At 37.9% G+C, this 17,928-nt stretch overlaps 1 protein-coding gene across 2 annotated transcripts in view; it reads right to left on the reverse strand.

The window, feature by feature from the left end:
* Positions 1 to 17,928, reverse strand: part of TMEM67 (transmembrane protein 67) — a 95,301-nt gene that overhangs the window by 37,928 nt on the left and 39,445 nt on the right. Inside the window, exons 13-18 of one of the 2 annotated variants that reach the window (XM_072603551.1) lie at positions 11,969 to 12,092; positions 8,909 to 9,014; positions 4,850 to 4,906; positions 4,655 to 4,753; positions 2,028 to 2,126; positions 1,706 to 1,792 (exon numbers count right to left, since the gene is read on the reverse strand). In XM_072603551.1, the coding sequence (XP_072459652.1) occupies positions 1,706 to 1,792; positions 2,028 to 2,126; positions 4,655 to 4,753; positions 4,850 to 4,906; positions 8,909 to 9,014; positions 11,969 to 12,092 (572 nt within the window). The remainder of the gene's footprint in view (positions 1 to 1,705; positions 1,793 to 2,027; positions 2,127 to 4,654; positions 4,754 to 4,849; positions 4,907 to 8,908; positions 9,015 to 11,968; positions 12,093 to 17,928) is intronic. The other variant, XM_072603552.1, reaches the window with a different exon arrangement.

A 17,928-nucleotide genomic window follows, 5' to 3' on the forward strand; every position in this document is an offset into this window, starting at 1 on the left:
AGTTGCCCTATCTTTTCCCACCTGCCCATGTCTTTCTTCTTCACCACATCACCAAGCCATGTGGGGACGCAGGCCATCTGCCATGCTGACTTGAATTGGTAGAAAGTTTCCTCATACATGAGCTCCTCACATCAATGAAATCATGAGTCCAATGCCCATTCCTGTCATTTTCCTCTAATACCACAATAAAAAGCAGCGTCTTTACTAAAATTAAACATGCTGTTCTTAAAAAGCTCATCTTCAAAGAGGCCATGTGACAAAGGGGTAGAAAGCCAGCTTCAGGGTGGAAAAGGTCTCAGTTCCAGTCCCAGCCATGGCACACACTAGCTGTGGGAACTTAGGCAAGATATTTAACTTCTCTGCATCTTAGAATATATACATACATACATACATATATATATATATATATATATATATATATATATATATATATATATATATACACACACACAGATAGATAGATAGATAGACAGAGATAGAGATAGAGAGATAGACATATATCTCCAACACTATATATAGAGAGATAGATATGGGTATCTATCTCTATCTATACATATATACATGTATATATGTATGTATGTATATATACACATACACATACATATACATATATGTGTGTGTATATGTATGTATATGTGGCAGAGGAATCTGCCTCACAAGGACTTTCCTAAATTATTGGAATCATAACTCTGGACTCCAGTAAAAAAAATATTCTTTTAAAACTTAACTCTTCAAAGGATATGAACAGGCAGTTTTCAAATGAAGAAATTAAAGCTATCTATAGTCACAGGAAAAAATGCTCTAAATTACTTTTGATTAGAGAAATGTAAATCAAAACAACTCTGAAGTACCACATCATACCTATCAGATTGGCTAACATGACAAAATACAAAAATGATACATGCTGGAGAAGATGTGAGAAAATTGGGATACCAATGCATTATTGGTGGAGTTATGAACTGATCCAACCATTCTGGAGAGCAATTTGGAACTACGCCCAAAGGGCTATAAAAATGTGCATACCCTCTGACCCAGCAATACCAATTCTACTAAGTTTGTATCCCAAAGAGATCTTAAAAGTGGGAAAAGGACCCACAGGTACAAAAATATTTTTAGCAGTTCTTTTTGTGGTGACCAAAAATTGGAAATTGAGGGAATGCCCATAAATTGGAGAATGGCTGAGCAAATTGTGGTTATGAATATAATGGAATACTATTGTGCTATATGAGAAATGATGAGCAGATCGACTTCAGAAAAACCTGGAAAGACTTACATGAATTGATGATGCTGTTAAGTGAACAGAACCAGGAGAACATTGTACACAGTAACAGCAACACTGTGTGATGACTGACTGATAGAGTTAGCTCTTCTCAGTAATGTAAGGATTACATTACTCCATTACTCCATTACAACTCCAAAGACTCATGATGAAAAATGCATCCACATCCAGAGAAAAACTGGAGTCTGAATACAGATCAAAGCAGACTATTTGCTCTTTTTAAAAAACTTGTTTCATTTCTTCTTTCTCATGGTTCCTCTCATTGGTTCTAATTCTTCTTTACACATGAATAATGTGAAAATAAGTTTAATATGGATGTGTATGTAGAGCCTATATCAGATTGCACACTGTCGTGAGGAGGGGGAGAAAATTTAGAAGTGAATGTGGAAAAGTAAAAATTAATAAATTAAATTTTAAAAAACTTACCTTTAAGGCAAAAGCACACCCCACATAAATGACGAAGTTTTCTTCTTGGCCTGACATTGGTAACAAAACAGAGACAGCCGTCTGTGCCTAGAAGGAAAATTATATAAGGCTATAAAGAGCATGTTCCTGCCCTCTTTGACACTAAATGTAATACATGTTCAGTGAAACTGAAAAGGAAGAAAAAAATAACATATTCACTAAATGAAACAAACAATATTCTGGACAAGCATAAACCAAAGAAAGAAAAAGAATCATTTATAAATACAGCTGAACAAAGTTACTCTGCGAGCATGTAGGTTAAGTATGTAAAAATCTTACTTACTTTGAAAAAAATTAGCCAGTAAAGACCTGTTCCCGTAGCGATGATAAAGAAAACATTAGCTAGATCTCCAGCATAGTACATCAAGAACTTCATAACTGTCTGTAATTATTAAAAAAAAACACAGCTATCGAGAAAATTTAATGATATTTAAGGAAATGTATTAATAGGCTTCAATCTAATCATACCATCATTTTGAGAAACAAAATATTTTGTATGTATATAATATGTTTACCCTTATGCTCTTCTGCTTTACATACATCCCTTAATTCAATTCAATATTTACTAAATACCTCCTATGTGCAAGGCACCAAAGATACAAAGACAAAAAACAGTCCCTGTCCTCAAGGAGCTTATATTCCACTTGGAATTGGGCAGAAAAGAACAATGTGGATATGGGTAACTGAATATACAGTTAAGTACAAGGTAAATTCTAAGTAGGAAGGGAGCCCTAATAAAGAAGAAGCAGAGAAGGTTCTTGTAGAAGGTGGCATCTGAGTCAAAAATTTCAAGAGACAAAGTGAGGGGGGGGAAGATGGAAATTGTAGGGGACAGTTTGTACAAAAACAGACTAGAAGCAAGAGGCAGAATATCTGAGCAACATGATATGGCCAATTTGGCCAGAACACAAAGAACATGAAGAGGAGTAGCTGGAAATAAATCTGGAAATGTAGAAATGAGTCAGATTGTAGAGGGAGAGAGAAGAAAAATGAGAGAAGAGGAGAAAGAAATACACAAAGAGAAGAGAAAGATTGTAGAGGGAGAGAGAGGGAAGATGGGAGAAGAGGGGAAAGAAAAACACAAAGAAAAGATAAAGAGTAAAGAGAGGAAGAAGAAAAGGAGAGACAGAGAGAAAGAGAGAGGAAAAAGAAAGAGGAAGAAAGGATACAAATATTAAGTGCCTACTATGTGCCAGAGCCTGGGCTAAGTGCTTTACAAATATCTCATTTAATTGTCATCACAGTCCTGGGAGGGCAGGTGCTACTATTATCCCCATTTTACAGATGAGGAAACTGAGGCAAACAGAGGTTAAGTGACTTGCTCACAGTCATGCAGCTAGTAAGTGTCTGAGGCTAGATCTGAACTCAGATTCCAGAACAGAACTCCATCTTCTGTACCACTTACCTGCCTCCAGCAGCTAGAAGAGAGAAGACAGAGGGCAGCAAAAAGAGAGGAGGAAGGAAAATGGAGGGGGAGAAGAGAAGAAAAGTTTCTATTTCTTAATTAGGAACAGTTGTTCTGGCCATATCACTACTGGGACTCTCCTCTCCCAGCAGTTGAGGAACATTTCCCTATTTCCCTTTTTTCCTTACTGCTTCCACATAGGCTCCATTCCTCTCCCATGACCCCTCCTCCCCAAACCCTGTAAGAGTCCCCAACCTAGGCCACAGGAACTGCTACTAGCAGCCTGGACACAGGAGAGTCCCTACTTCTTGGCAAGTGGAGAAGTGTCATGGAGAGTAATCTCTTCTCCAGCTGCCAGGGTTGTAACTGCAAATGATGTGTTTCTAGCATCCTAAGTTGAAACTCTGAAGACTTTTTTTTTTTCCCTGTAGAAAGTGTTATAGAGAACTATACTTATTTCAGTCATCAAGGAACCATGAACTTACTGGCACAGGTATTCCCTCTGCTGACACAGAATGCTGCATTCCTACAACCTGACAGATGGTCTTCAACATAGATAAGATGGCCAAAACATTCATCCCCCTGCCATGAGCCTGGTCATACGAAGCTTCTCCAGCCTTAACAGGCTGGTCCTCAGAAAGCAGTCACATAATTCATCCCAGAATTTATTACTGTTAGGGAATTAAAAAGCTAATAATTCTCCACATTTCAATGCAATATTAAGAAGGATTAGTAGAGGTACATTTTTGCTTAAATGGGCTTTCAAAGAATGAGGGGTGTGGTTCTAAAATCATTATCACCCCTTACAATATTGCTTCTATGGAAAAATGGATTCCAAATTCAAAACAACCAACTTGAAAAAAATTTTTTTTAACACTTCATTCCTTAGCTGAAGACTTTCTGGGTTTTTCCATAACCTACTAGGTTTATTTATTATATCCTTTCTTTCTATCCTACAACCACCTTTGCTAGTATCTAGTATAGGCTAGTTCAATGTAAAATAAAATATCTAGTCTCATTTTTATTCTCTACTTTCACCACGCTGAAAGCTAGTTAATGTCCTGTCAAGGTCCAGACCAAGATAATCTAATAAATAAAAGAATAAAATAATTATACTATCAGTAAATACTTAAGGTGTAAACTAAGTGTACTGAGATCAGCATGAGCACCAATTTCAATTCAAATCCATTATAAATAGAAACAAAATCCAAGTTAGTGTGAATATCTTGCTTCTCACTTTCCAGTAAGTATCCCAAATCCCAAGTCACTCATTCTCTCATTTACATATTCTTTTTTTTTAAATTCGAGTACATACTACATGTGCTCTACTGTCCTTTGACCTGGGAGAGATACAAAAATAATTCAACAAAGTCTTTGACCTCAAAGAATTTGTAACCTATTAAGTCATATCTTTACCTTCTTCCAGCTGTCTGGGAGAAAATGATTATAAAAAAGGTTTATAATTTAAAAGAACATAACATTTCCAAAACGACAAAGTTTCATACCTGCAAGTCAACCACAGGACTTCCTATGCGTCTCTTCCATCCTGCAGTCTTTATAAGAGACCATAAAACTGCCAGTCCCCCCAATACACCTAATGCAATCTAAAAAAAAGTTATTGCTTTTAGAACTTAGATAATCTCTTTTATAACACCCTCCAAAAACATATCAAGAAATGTGAGAAAATAATATAAACTCACATTTGTTTGGGTATGTGCTTCTTCTTGGTTCATTTCATATATGACTGAAAAGGAAACCTGATATTTAAAAAAGATACAAAATTAATTTAACTGATATGCAAAACATACTGATTTTTTTATCTTAATGATATCACCCAACATTAGAAAAATATACTGTATATGAATATATATTTATAAATATAAGAAAAATGAATATCAATAAGGCAGCTGGCAGTGCAATGGATTAAGTTTTGAGCCTAGAGTCAGGAAGATCTGAATTCAAATATGTACTAGCTGTGTGACCTTGACCAAGTCACTTAACCTTTGCCTCAGTTTCCTCATGTATAAAATGAGGATGATAATAATAGCACTTCCTTCCCATGGTTGTTTTCAGGATAAAATGAGATAACACTTGTAAAGGCCTTAGTCCAACTGCCTGGCACATAGTAGGTACCATAAAAATGCTAGGTTTTGTTAATATTATTATATTATTCAAGAATAGATCGTTCTATAAGTGTATTATTCATAATAAATCCTTAAATACTCCTTTGAACATTTAGAAAATTATTATCAGTAGCAATAATACCTGGTTCATTCAGAATGTCATAGCATTACATTTCCACTTTTGAAATCCTACCAATTCTTGGAAACCTGCCATAATGACATCTTCTTGTAGAATTCTTGCATTTAAGCCTGACAGAGCCACAGCAGACCATTTATTTAGCACAGCCCATTCATTTTATTTACAAAACTGAGGTCAAGATTTTCCTCAAAGAAGAGTTTGACTGTGACACTCCTCCCCAGCTCGGTAAACTCCAGTTGCTCATTCTGGATCAAACACAAACTCCCCTGGTTGACAATGAAAATCCTTCATAAGCTGGCTCCAACCTACATTTACAGCCTTTTTACACATTACTCCTTTTGTTGTGTAATCAAATAAGCCTTTTTAACGCTTCTCAAATAAGACCCATTTCCCATCGCCATACTTTTTGCACAAGGCTGTGCCTCATTCCTGGAATATATTTCCTTCTCACTTCTATCTCTTAGAATCCTTGGTATCCATCAAGCTTAGTTCAACAACTGTTTTCCTCAGTAACCCTTTCCTTGTCCCTCCAGCTGCCTCCCTAAGGCAATAAAACTTCCCTAAGGATATTTTAAATAGCTTTATATATTATTTCCTTCAATAGAATGAAGGAAGTTCCTCAAAGCCAGGGATCATTTTTTTTCTCCTGTTTTTGTATCTCCATCACCTAGAAGGTACTTGGTAAACAGTAGGTGTTTAATAAATACAGGCTGGTAAACTGATTGAGATGGTTATATAGTAAAAAGTAGCAGTCAGGATTTGAACTCAATTTTCCCTGGTCATTCTCATTCCCCCAAATAGAAATTATTTCTCTCCTCAGAACTTTCTCAGATAATTATATGTATCTCTCAAGCATTTATCATGATCTGTCTTATCTACACTAGCTTGAATTTATGTACTGTCCCTCTCACTAGCTTGTATGCTTGAAACATCTTTCTTAAATTTGTGGCTGATACACATTGTGTCACTGTGTTAACAGAATCAGAAATCAGTATAATATGGAGAAGTTTGGAGTGTGGGTCTAAGCACGAGTCATGAAAACTAAGGTTAAGTAAAATTTAACAAGTATAAAATACTGCATCTGTTTTTTGAAAAATGATTCCACAAGTAACAACTGGGGGAAACATGACTTAGTAACTACAACAGTAACAATAATTCACATGGGGAAAAAAATGAGCTTAGGCTTTTTTTTTCCTGGGATTACCACAAGCTCAAAATAAACCCTTAATATAATGTTATTTTTTATAAAGCTCCTGAAATTTTAGGCTGTGCTAACAGAAGCAGACCATCCAGAGAAAGGGAGAAGAGAGTATCCCAGTACTCTCGACCAGACAGTCGTTTGTGGCTGTGTCCAGTTTTATGGCAACATATGCTAAGAACAGTGAAAACCCAGTGTCCAGAGAAGGGGAAGGAGGAAAGTGAGAGTTCTTGAAATTGAGTCATGGGAAGAATAACGGAAGGAATAATGTTTCACATGGAGAGTTGTCTAATCAAAAGAAAATACTAGGCCAGGGATAGCAGCTGCCTACATACATCTGCAGGGCCATCACACTGTTGTTTAGTCGCTTTTATTCTTGTACAATTCTCTGCAACCCCAACTGGGATTTTCTTGGCAAAGAAACTGCAGTGGTTTGACCATTTCCTTTTCCAGCTCATTTTACAGATGAGGAAATGAGGTAAACAAGGCTTCACAGCAATGCAAGGACCTAAAACATTCCCAAGGGACTCTTGAGGCAAAATGCCTTCCACATCCAGGAAAAGAACTATGGAATTGGATTACAGAATGAAGCAGAATATTTTCTGTGTTAGGTTTTGGTTTGGTTTGGTTTATCTCATGGTTTCTCCCATTCATTTTGATTCTTTGCTGCAACATGACTAAGGAGAAAATGTATTTAATAAGAATGTGTGTGTAGAACCCATATAAGATTGCATGCCATCTCAGGGAGGAAGAAGGGGAGGGAGAGAAAATGTAAGACTCATGGAAGTGATTGCAGAAAACTGAAAACAAATAAATTAACAAAAAAATAAAAAGCAAGCAAAAAAATGAGGTAAACAAAGTTAAGTGACTTGCCCAGGGTCACACAGCTTAGTAAATATCTGAGATCACATTTGAACTCCTGACTCCAGGGCTAGCACTCTATCCACTGTGCCACTTAGCTACCCTAGGGCCATTATAGGAAAGCAGACATCGATATATTCTGAATACTCCATAAGACTCAACTAGACCAATGAATGGGTAGAAGTTATAGGGAGAAAGATTTTGGTTTAATGAAAAAAAGAAATATACTAGAAATTAGAGGCATATGAAAATGTAACGCATTGCCTCAAAAAGTGACAAGCTCCTTGTGACTAGATGTGTTTAAGCAGAGGCTAGATGATCAACCATGAAGATGGAGTCGAAGAATCACAAAGCTGGAACCTCAGAAGTCATCTAACCCAAGCCATACTTGAACAGGAAGTGCCTCCTATAGCACTCCCCAAGATTCGTCTAGTTTCCTTCCACCTGAAGCCCTCTAGTACTGGGAAGCCCACTACCTCCTTTAGATGGTGCTACCTCTTAGAGAGTCTTTCCTTTTGATCCAAAATCTGCACCTGCAACTTTAAACCAACATTACTAATTCTGCTGATGACAATGGTCCCTTCTAACCATGAATCTTTTATGATGCAACCTGTAGTATCTTTGAATCTCCCAAAACTAAGAGACTTAGACTCACAGAACTGAGCACTCAGAGTGAGTGATCTTGGAAATTATTTAGTTCAAGTGGTTCATTTTGTAGATGAAGAAGTAGATATTCAGAGACTTACTGCATCCTCTCCCTATACTTCAAGTCACCAGAAAAAGGCTTTTAAGCCAAAACAGCTAATTACTTCTGTGCCCAACTTCCCAAATGAGAATGTGAACTTAAATGAGAAAGGTAAGAAAGTGAATATGTAGCAGGGAAAAAAAAAGAAGGTAGAGAAAGGAAGATGGGGGAAAAAAGTATACCACACTTCAGATTACTTGTGTGTCAGCCTGAAAAACTATCCCATTATTCCTGGTCTAGAGTTAGAGAAGCAGGACCTAGATGACCAGTGGACCAACATAAGGAAGTTATAAAGAACTGAGCAGAGGGCCAGAAGAGGACTACTTCCCACAAGTAGTACAGATAATAGAGCTTACTTATATTTGTACCTATTTGAAGCTTGAAAAAGATTTGATGAATTTTCTGCCAAAATAATAACAGCCAGCACGTATGCAGCACTTTTATGGTTTGCAAAGCACTTTACAAATATTACCACACCTCCTTGCAACAACCATGGGAGGTAGGTGCTATTAGTACTCCCATTCTACAGAGGAGAGAACTGAGGCTGAGAAGTTTAAGTGTCCTTCACAGGGTCACACTGATAGGTTCTGAGGCTGGATTTGAACTCAGGTCTTCCTGATTCCAGATCCAATATCTATCTACTTTGACATCTAGAAACGCATTTTGTTAGCAGAGCTAAAGTTAAGAACTCACCCTCACAGACTGGCTCTCTGGATCCTGGATCTCAACATCCTGATAGGCAACAGTAATTAGAGGGGGATAAATGTTTCCACTATTGGTGTTGGGTATAAGACTAATACTGTTTAAAAGAAAAGAAATTCTAATTGGTAAATATATAGGAGAATAAAACAAAATAAAACTCAGATCTTCCCAACTCTAGGTCCAGTGTTCTATTTGTTTGCACCACCTAGCTGCCTGGTAAATACTTTACTAAGACTAGTTCAGAGTTTTAGAGTTGAGAGGGACCTTAAAAGTGCAATGTAATCACCCATCTAATATAGAAATCTCTTCAATATCATTCTTGACTGATGATTCCCCTCCACTGACAGGGAGGAAACACCTTGTGGTACTAACAGACCACTCCACTTAGAAAGTACCGTACTTTCTTCTGTTATGTTAAAATCTACCTCTCTATGTAACTTCCCCCTACCAGTGGTAGTTTTGCAATCGAGGGTAAAAAAGAACAAGTCTTCCTTCTCTTTTATGGGACAGACCTTCAAGTATCTGAAGATAGCTATTGTGTTTCTCCTTAGACAGGCTAAACATTTTCTATTTCTTCAATCTACTTTCATATGGCTAAGCCATGTGATTAGTAAACAATAATAACTTATGACATGAATAGACCCTGTATCATCCTGGCCAACGTCGTGTTTGTGTGTGTGTGTGTGTGTGTGTGTGTGTGTGTGTGTGTTCTTAAAATGTGACACCCACAATTCAACATACTACTCTGGAGGAAGTTTGACTATGGGAAAGTACACTGTTACTATGACTTCTCATAAACTACACACTACTTTTCTTGATGTCATAAAATAACAAAACAATAATAGCTTACATTTCTTCATGCTCTAAGGTTTGCAAAGTGCTCTCATATGACACCCATTTGATGTACTCTAACACTGCATTAGCTTTCTGATGGGACTTTCATTCTTTTGCTTTATTTCAAGCACATGGTCAACTAAGACCCTGAATCCTTTTTTATATTTTTCCCCATCCCATACTGACATGAGATTTTTCAAACTTAAATCTAGACCTTATCTTTATTCCAATTAAATTTCATTTTGCTGGTTTCAACTTAACATTCTAAGCCTAGCAACATGACTTTTAATTCTGATCCTTTAATTTGACCTATTCTATTCCTCCTGCCTAATTCTGAAGCACCTGAAGATTTCAAATTCATTAGTCTTATCTTTATCTAAGTCATTGATAAATGACTAGTATTTCATTGGAAATCTGTTTCCACTGGTCAATTAAGCAGTACACTTTGGGTGGAGTTGTTCTAACTACCTAAACAATCTATCATCATCAAGTCCACATTTCATCATATTATTTATAAAGAAATACTGGCACAAAAATGTCAAACTGTCAAAAATGAAGCTCAAACTAACATACACTATAATTTAATTTTCCCTTGATTTGCCAATCTAATAATTTTATCAAAAACAGGACATGAGGTTAGATATGCAGGACTTCATTTGGTCCTAGAGACTCATTTGAAGAGAGGTGCTCTCTTCTTAACTCTTTACCTAGCCTAGATTTCAATCTCTCTTAGATACCTATTCTACATTTTCCAGTTTGAAGATGACTTTCCTTGCTAGAGAAGATGGAATCTAATGTTAAGTAGTTCTATCTTCTTTTTGTCATTAATTGACATTATACCATCATCCCTAAACAGTGGGTCACTCTCTACCTTGATCTTTTTGTTTCAAGACTTTTTAAAAAGTCCCTTTAGGTGGTGGTGGGGGAGAGGGGGATGTTGTTATTGTTCACAAACTTCTCCTTCTGATAGGGTTTCGTTTACCTTCTTGATAAGGGTTGTGTTGCTCTTCCATATTTATTCAAGTACCCCTCTTTCCATCTTTTGTATGTCATTTTAAAATGAGTTCATCACAGTCACTCTTTTTTGCAGATCTCTCTCCCTTTTTTCTTTTTTAGTATTTTTTGTGATTGTATAGATGGAATTTCATCTTACATTCCTGACAATTATAACTTTTAAGAGTTTCCAGGATCACTATAGGGCATGAAGCTAATAATTATCCCCAACTTTCCCTTTTCACTAACATGAACCCTAAGATGATATGGTCATTTTTCCAAAAATGAAAAAAAGTTTTTTCCAAAAGTTCCTATCACTTTCACATTACCAACTGTTTCTTTCTTATTAGTAAGACTAAGTGAAAGAATAACAATTTCCACTGTTGCTTTCTACCTGATGAGGGACAAAACAGGCAGTAAAGAAAGTCAATACTTTATCATTTCTCATAATTTTTAAATAATTAGATTTTTAACAATTAACCCTTCCAGTTTGGTCAGTTGTACTTGCAAAGCACTGTATAGTGTCCATTTTGGGGGGCATTCTAAGTATACTCCTATAATTATATAATTAATTCAGTTACACAATTAACATTTATTAGGCACCTATTACATTCAGTGTATGCCAACAGATACTATAGGGAAAAGGCACTGGACCTGCGATTTCCCAGGTGAGGAATCTCCCTCTACCAATACAGGTGGCACCTTCTCTTCAACTGACAGTCTTAAAGAGCTGCCTTGAGCAGAGAGAAAGGCTAAGTGACTTGCCAATATATATTAGAGACAAGACTTAAACCCAGGTCTTGCTGGCTCTGATACTGGATTTTTATGTCACACTTCCATGGGAGATACAAATAAGCCATGGTTCTAGCATTCTTAACTCAATTATTGAGGTCTGTGGATTCTACAATTATCTATTTTTTGTGTATAGTTGCCCTCCTCATTCTATTAGACCTATTTCTTTTGAATAAATTATACCTCTTCATAGCCCTGCTTCAATAATTAATAATCCCATTCTACCAAGTCTGACTGATACCCAAGAGATCGTCAAACCAACTTGTGTCAGAATTTAAATTTCAATTTGTAACTGTTACTCTGTATTGAGCTACATTTTCACCTAAGGCCATCTACCTTATTACCCATCAATTTCAACTGACTGCTGGACACTGCTTCTTGTGCTACGTACAATACAACCAAGACCAAGTATAGTATTAGACATTTATTCACCTTATTCTTAATTTGCTGGCAATTCGAATTACTCTTGGCCGACTCCCTAAGTCATTCTCTCTTCCACTTAGTGTGTCTACCAAGAACAGGCGGCGAGTCAGAAGCCACTTGGCAGAGCTGCTGTCTTTGTTGTCCAAAAACAAGAGAATGGAGAAAAAAAGAACAAAGATGCTTTAGTTTTATACTCTTGTGTCCCTGTGATTTCACTGGTTTAAGTGTTCACCTGCTGGTCTCCCAGCTAAAGAGATACCAGTCCTACTCAAGGAATATCTCCAGCCCATTCCTGGAGAAGATGGTAAGAGGGTCAGACTAGCCCATAATACATTTTTCCATTGGTTCTTTGGGTAACCTGTTACTTGGTTTCTTTCCAAACTGTGAGGTTCCATGATTCAGATCCACACAGCATTACCAGAACAAAATTGATCATAAAAGAGATGGGCTCATATGACAGTGAGGTGTTTAAGGTTATTGAAAGCATTGCAAAGTTTACAAAATGCCTGGAGGAGAGAAGAGGAGAAAGGAAACAAGTATTTATGAAGTGCCTACTACATGCCGAGCCCAGTGCCAACTAAGCATGTCACACAAATAATGATAATGACCCCTAAATGTGGGGTCAGAGTGCCTGTGCTTCCATCTTGACTGTACTAAGGCTATTTTACCTTGGGCAAGTCACTTTCCCTCAGCCTCAGTTTTCTCACTGTAAAATGAAGAAGTTGATCAAATGGTCTTCTGAGCGCAACAGATGGAGGGCTTAGAGTCAGGAAGGCCTGGGTTCAAGTTCTGCCACTGGCACATTCTAGCTATGCAGTTCTGGGTAAGTAAGTCATTTACCCTCTCAAGGCTCTAGGCCAAGGGTGGCTGCTACCTAAGGATCTTGACGGCAAGTCACATATTAACATTACTTAAGGTCGACTGTATTTTTTATTTTGTTAAATATTTCCCAAACACATTTTAATCAGTTTCTGGCCCAGGGCCAGTGTTTAATGCTCCTGCCCTAGGCACCTGTAAAATAAATTGCACACAAGGTGTTGATCTGTATTAGTGGAGGGAGTTTCTACACTAAGACTTCCCTATACTAATGAAATTAGAGGTCTAGTCCCCCTGCCACCCAAAATAAACCCAAGCCATGAACACTTCATAGTGTGGTCTGGGCATTAACCAGTTCTGAATCCACATTACTACTACAGCCCCTACATCTACCTTATCCAGGAAAACAGCCCAAGATTTTTCATCATATGTTTTGCTAAAATGAATTAATCACCACATATTCACAGAACACCTATTCTGTGCTAGGCACCCTGTTTCCCTGCTCCAGCAGTCTGGACTCTCTGTTGGTGAGGACAAAGTGAGATACTCTGGAGTTCTCTGCAAGCAGACAACGTCACATTGTGCATGGGACACTCTAGGTGGCTTGGGGAAACATGTAGGATACCCTTCTTGGCTTGTGCCCTGTAGTGGGCAGGTCCTCAGGCCCAACACTGGCACTGTCAGCATGAGCACAACCCTTAAGCACAGCTACTTCTATAGATGTGTAGGTATCACTGTAACATATATATGAAAAAAACTTGTTTGAAAAAGATATTAAAGGCTACGCTTTTGCTGTAGTGAGTCATTTTATTGTTATTGTTCAGTTGTTTTCCAATTGTGCCTGACTCTTTGTGACCCCATTTGGGGTTTTTTGGTAAAGATGCTGGAGTGGTTTGCCATTTCCTTCTCCAGCACAATTTTACAAATGAGGCACTGAGAGGCAAACAGGGTTAAATGACTTGCTCAGAGACACACAGCTAGTAATTGTCTGGGGTGGCATTTGAATTCATGAAGATGAGTCTTCCTCTGACTCCAGACCTGGCACTCTATCCAATGTGCCACCTAGTTACCCTCAAACACATTTTTAAAATCAAAAACAAAAGCTACAGTGAGTTTTCATATATAAAAAAGTTATATATAGAACTATTTCTCTCAGTTAAGTATATGACTATGGAAAATTATCATGAAAGCTGCTGGTTTCCTACTTAGAATTCCCTTAAAAGGATGCTCTCAAAAAATACAGAGATTATTCCCATAAAAATTTCACAGCTATGAGAAAGCAGATATATGGGTCAACAATGGCTGATGTCACTGTGGTTACTTATTTAGGATAGAAGGCTCAGAAGCACAACAGAATGGATCTTAGAAGGTCATCTAATAGCACTCTCTTCTTTTCCAGAGAAAAAATTGAGGCCCAAGGAAATTTAGTGACTTGCCCAAGATCACCCAGGTAACATGAAGAGTGGGGCTGGTACCCAAATGCTTGTCCCTTGTCTCCAAAATCCAGCACTCATTCTACTTTATCACACTGATATCTGGGGAAGGGGTTGCATTAAAAAGTGAAAAAGAGAAAGGACAATAAAAATGTTGGAAAATTAGTTTAGGAGCAAGGATTAGAGAGGCCCAAGATTTGTAGACTACACAGAAGTATTGCTCCTAGATAGAATGATTAGTTGCTTTGAGAAAAATAATTGGTAAGCACTCAATATGGCAAGCACCAAATAACATTACAAAAAATCATTACTGATGTGGGAATCACTCTTGAATCAGCCATGTACATTCAGATCACTGTGAGAAGATTAAGACTGATCCTGTATCATTTTCTTTTTTTTTTCCCAATTAAATGCATGTTGCATGAATGGGGGAAACCATAAAACAAAACAAAATATAACATAATACAAAAGAAAATGTTCTGCTTCTGTCTGTGATCCAATTCCATAGTTCCTTCTCTGTATGTGGAAGATGTTTTGTCTCGCAAGTCCACTGGAAATTTTTTAAGTCCATGCACTTCAATGAAGTACTAAGTCTACCTGAAAAATTCCTCACACACTGTGGTTGTTGCCATGTACAAAGGTTCTGCTCCTTTCACTCAGCATCAGTTCATATAAGTCTTTCCAGGCTTCTCTGAAGTCCTCCTGTTCATCATTTCTCACAGTACAACAGTATTCCATCTGTATCATTTTCTTATTGATCCTATTTACAAGTAATTGATTTTGTCCAGCTTAAGTTCTGGTTCTTTGTCTCTGAACTTAGTTCAGAGTTCAGCTGGTCTTAGTAATCTAGCTCTACTGCTCATCACTAATCTGTTCTTGCTTCAAGGAATTCTGCTAACCTTGGGAAATGTGTGGGCTTCATATCTTTACCCCATCAAGCTATCCATCAGAGATATCAGTTTCCTGTTCAAAAGTCTGGGCACTTGGACTCAAACAATGAGCACTTCTAAATCTCATGAGAGAAGGAGTGGGGTCATTGTTAGCCCCTGTTACCAAACTTCAAACCAATCATGGTTGTTCCTCACACCTCATCTGTAACCAATCATATTGCCCTCAATCCCGTGATATCTTTTCTTTTGATAACAAGAATCCCATGTTCTTTTCTTTGTACTGTACTCTCCAAAACCTATAAAAGGGGAATTATCTTTTTGCTCAGGGTCTTTGGCATTGACGGAGGCAAGTCACTGACCCACTTATTGACAGGCAGAATGCTCCTACTAATAAATATTATCTTGCTCAGAGATCTGCCTCAATTACTCTTGTTAAAATCTCAAATGCAACAATTGACTATAAAAGCAAAGATAAAAAGAAAGTAGAAAATAAGAAAAAAATATGATGTGAACTTAAAACTACAACCTGACCTATTTAAACAAGGACACTGACATTAATTATAATAATTCACAAGGAAAGTAAACCAATGTAAATCAACTGCCATAACAATGAGACTAAAACAACTTTTATGCCAGAGGCAGTGAGCTTAGAATCAGCAGACACAGAGGGAGGTTTATACTAGAGGTGACAAAATTTGAGGGTGTTATGAATTGATTCTCAAGGTATTTAAAGGAGGCAAAAATGCCCAAGTTATGGAGAAACTCTCTGACTTTATCACAAAGAGAGAGACCATCACACTAATACATATAATTGTTTTCTATCTATATAAAATTTTAATAAAAATAAAACACATGAGCATCAAGATCATGTGAGGGTATAAAAAGAAAAAAGACAGGCCTTTGCAGGTCCACAGTTCATAGATTTTGTGCTGGAAGAGAGGTCAATGGTGATCTGGTCCAGCTCCTAGAGAAGATGAAACTGATGTCCAGGTAGGTAAAGAGAGTTTCAAAAGGTCACAGAGATAGCAAGTATGAGAACTGTAATTTGAATCCAGATTCTTTAACTTGTTACATAACTACTTTTTAAATGCAGAGTCTACAAGATTCTCTGGTACTTATTATTTGTTGACTCTAAAAAGCATCTGATCCAGTAGAACAAAACACTGCCTTACAGGCTCTTCTCCAATAAAGTATACATTCTCCAATAAGCATACATATGTCCAAATTACACAGGATTCCTTGAATTGTATGACAGAGTGACATTTTTCAAGAACACTCTACTTTTCCTAACTGCATCCTAGATGAGCCTTCTGGATGAGATTCACAGTCACCCAGAATAGTTTGTCCTGATCTACATAGGAAAAAACAAGTAGATGAAGGGTGCCTATGGTCTAGACTATGGTATGCAAGTGGATGGACAAACTATAGCACCCGTTCATCCAATACTCCAATACAAAGACACACAGAAGGACTCTACTCTATTACTTATTTTCAATCTCTCCCTCTCTACTGGCTCATTTCCCACTGCCTACAGACATGGCCACATCATCCCCACTCTCAAGGAACCCTTACTTGACCCTTCCATCCCTGCCAACTATTATCCTGTATCCCCTTCCGCCCTCTGTGGTTAAACTTGAAAAGGCCTTCTACAATAGGTGCCTCCATTTCCTCTCCTCTCACACTCTAACACTTCATAATCCAGCTCCCAACCTCAACATTCCACTGAAACTGCTCTCTCCAAAGTTACCAATGATTTATTAATTTCTAAATCTTTTTCTCAATCCTCATTCTCATCAATCTCCCTGCAGCCTCTGCCACTGTTGACCATGCCCTTTTCCTTCATATTCTCTTCTCTCTAGGCTTTCAGGACACCACTCTCTTCCTGGTTCCCTTCTCCTGGATCTGACCACTCCTTCTCAGTCTCCTTTGCCAGATTCTTATCCAGATTATGCCCTCTAACCAGAAGTGTCTCAGGAAGCTCCCTCCTAGGCCCTCTTTTCTTCTCCCTCTATTCTACTTCACTTGAGGATCTCATCAGCTCCCAAGGATTTAATTACCAGCTTTAAGGTGATGATTCTCAAATTTACCTTTCCTGCACCAACCTTTCTGACTTCCAATCTTGTATCTTCCACTGTCTTTCAGACATCTGGAACTGAAGGTCCAGCGGACATCTTAAACTCAACTTGTTCAAAGTAAAACTCATTTTCTTTCCTCCTAAATCTTTCCCGAACCCACACAACCTTCCTTAGAAGGCAACACCGTCCTCCCAGTCTCTCAGGCTGACAATTTCCTCAATATCTTACTATCTCTCACCCATTCCCTACCCCTTTCCCAAATTTTGTCAAGGCCTGTCAATTTCACCTAGGCAACTTCTTTCCAATATTCCCCCTTCTCTGCTCTGACACTGCCACCACTCTGGTGCAGGCTCTGTTCAACTCATTCCTGGACTACTGCAATAGCCTGCTGGTAGGTGTGCCTGCCTCAAGTTTCTCCCCCACTCTGATCCATTTTCCATTCAGCTATTTAAAGTGATAAAGCATAGGCCTCACCATGACAGCCTCTAACTCAATAAACTCCAGGGGCTCCCTATTGCCTTCAAGAGAAAACACAAAATGTTCTGTTTAGCACTCAAGCCCTTCATAACCTAGCACCTTTCTACCTTTTCAGTCTTTTTACATCTTACTCCCTGCCATGAACACTTTGATACAATGACACTGGACTCCTTGCTGTTCCTCAAACAAGACACTCTCTCTCTAAGCTCTGGGCAGGTTTACCATCTGTCCCCCAGGCCTCGAATGTTCTCCCTCTTCATCTGCACCTCAGGGCTTCC

Source organism: Notamacropus eugenii, chromosome 4 (genome assembly GCF_028372415.1).
Source record: "Notamacropus eugenii isolate mMacEug1 chromosome 4, mMacEug1.pri_v2, whole genome shotgun sequence".
NCBI lineage: Eukaryota > Metazoa > Chordata > Mammalia > Diprotodontia > Macropodidae > Notamacropus > Notamacropus eugenii.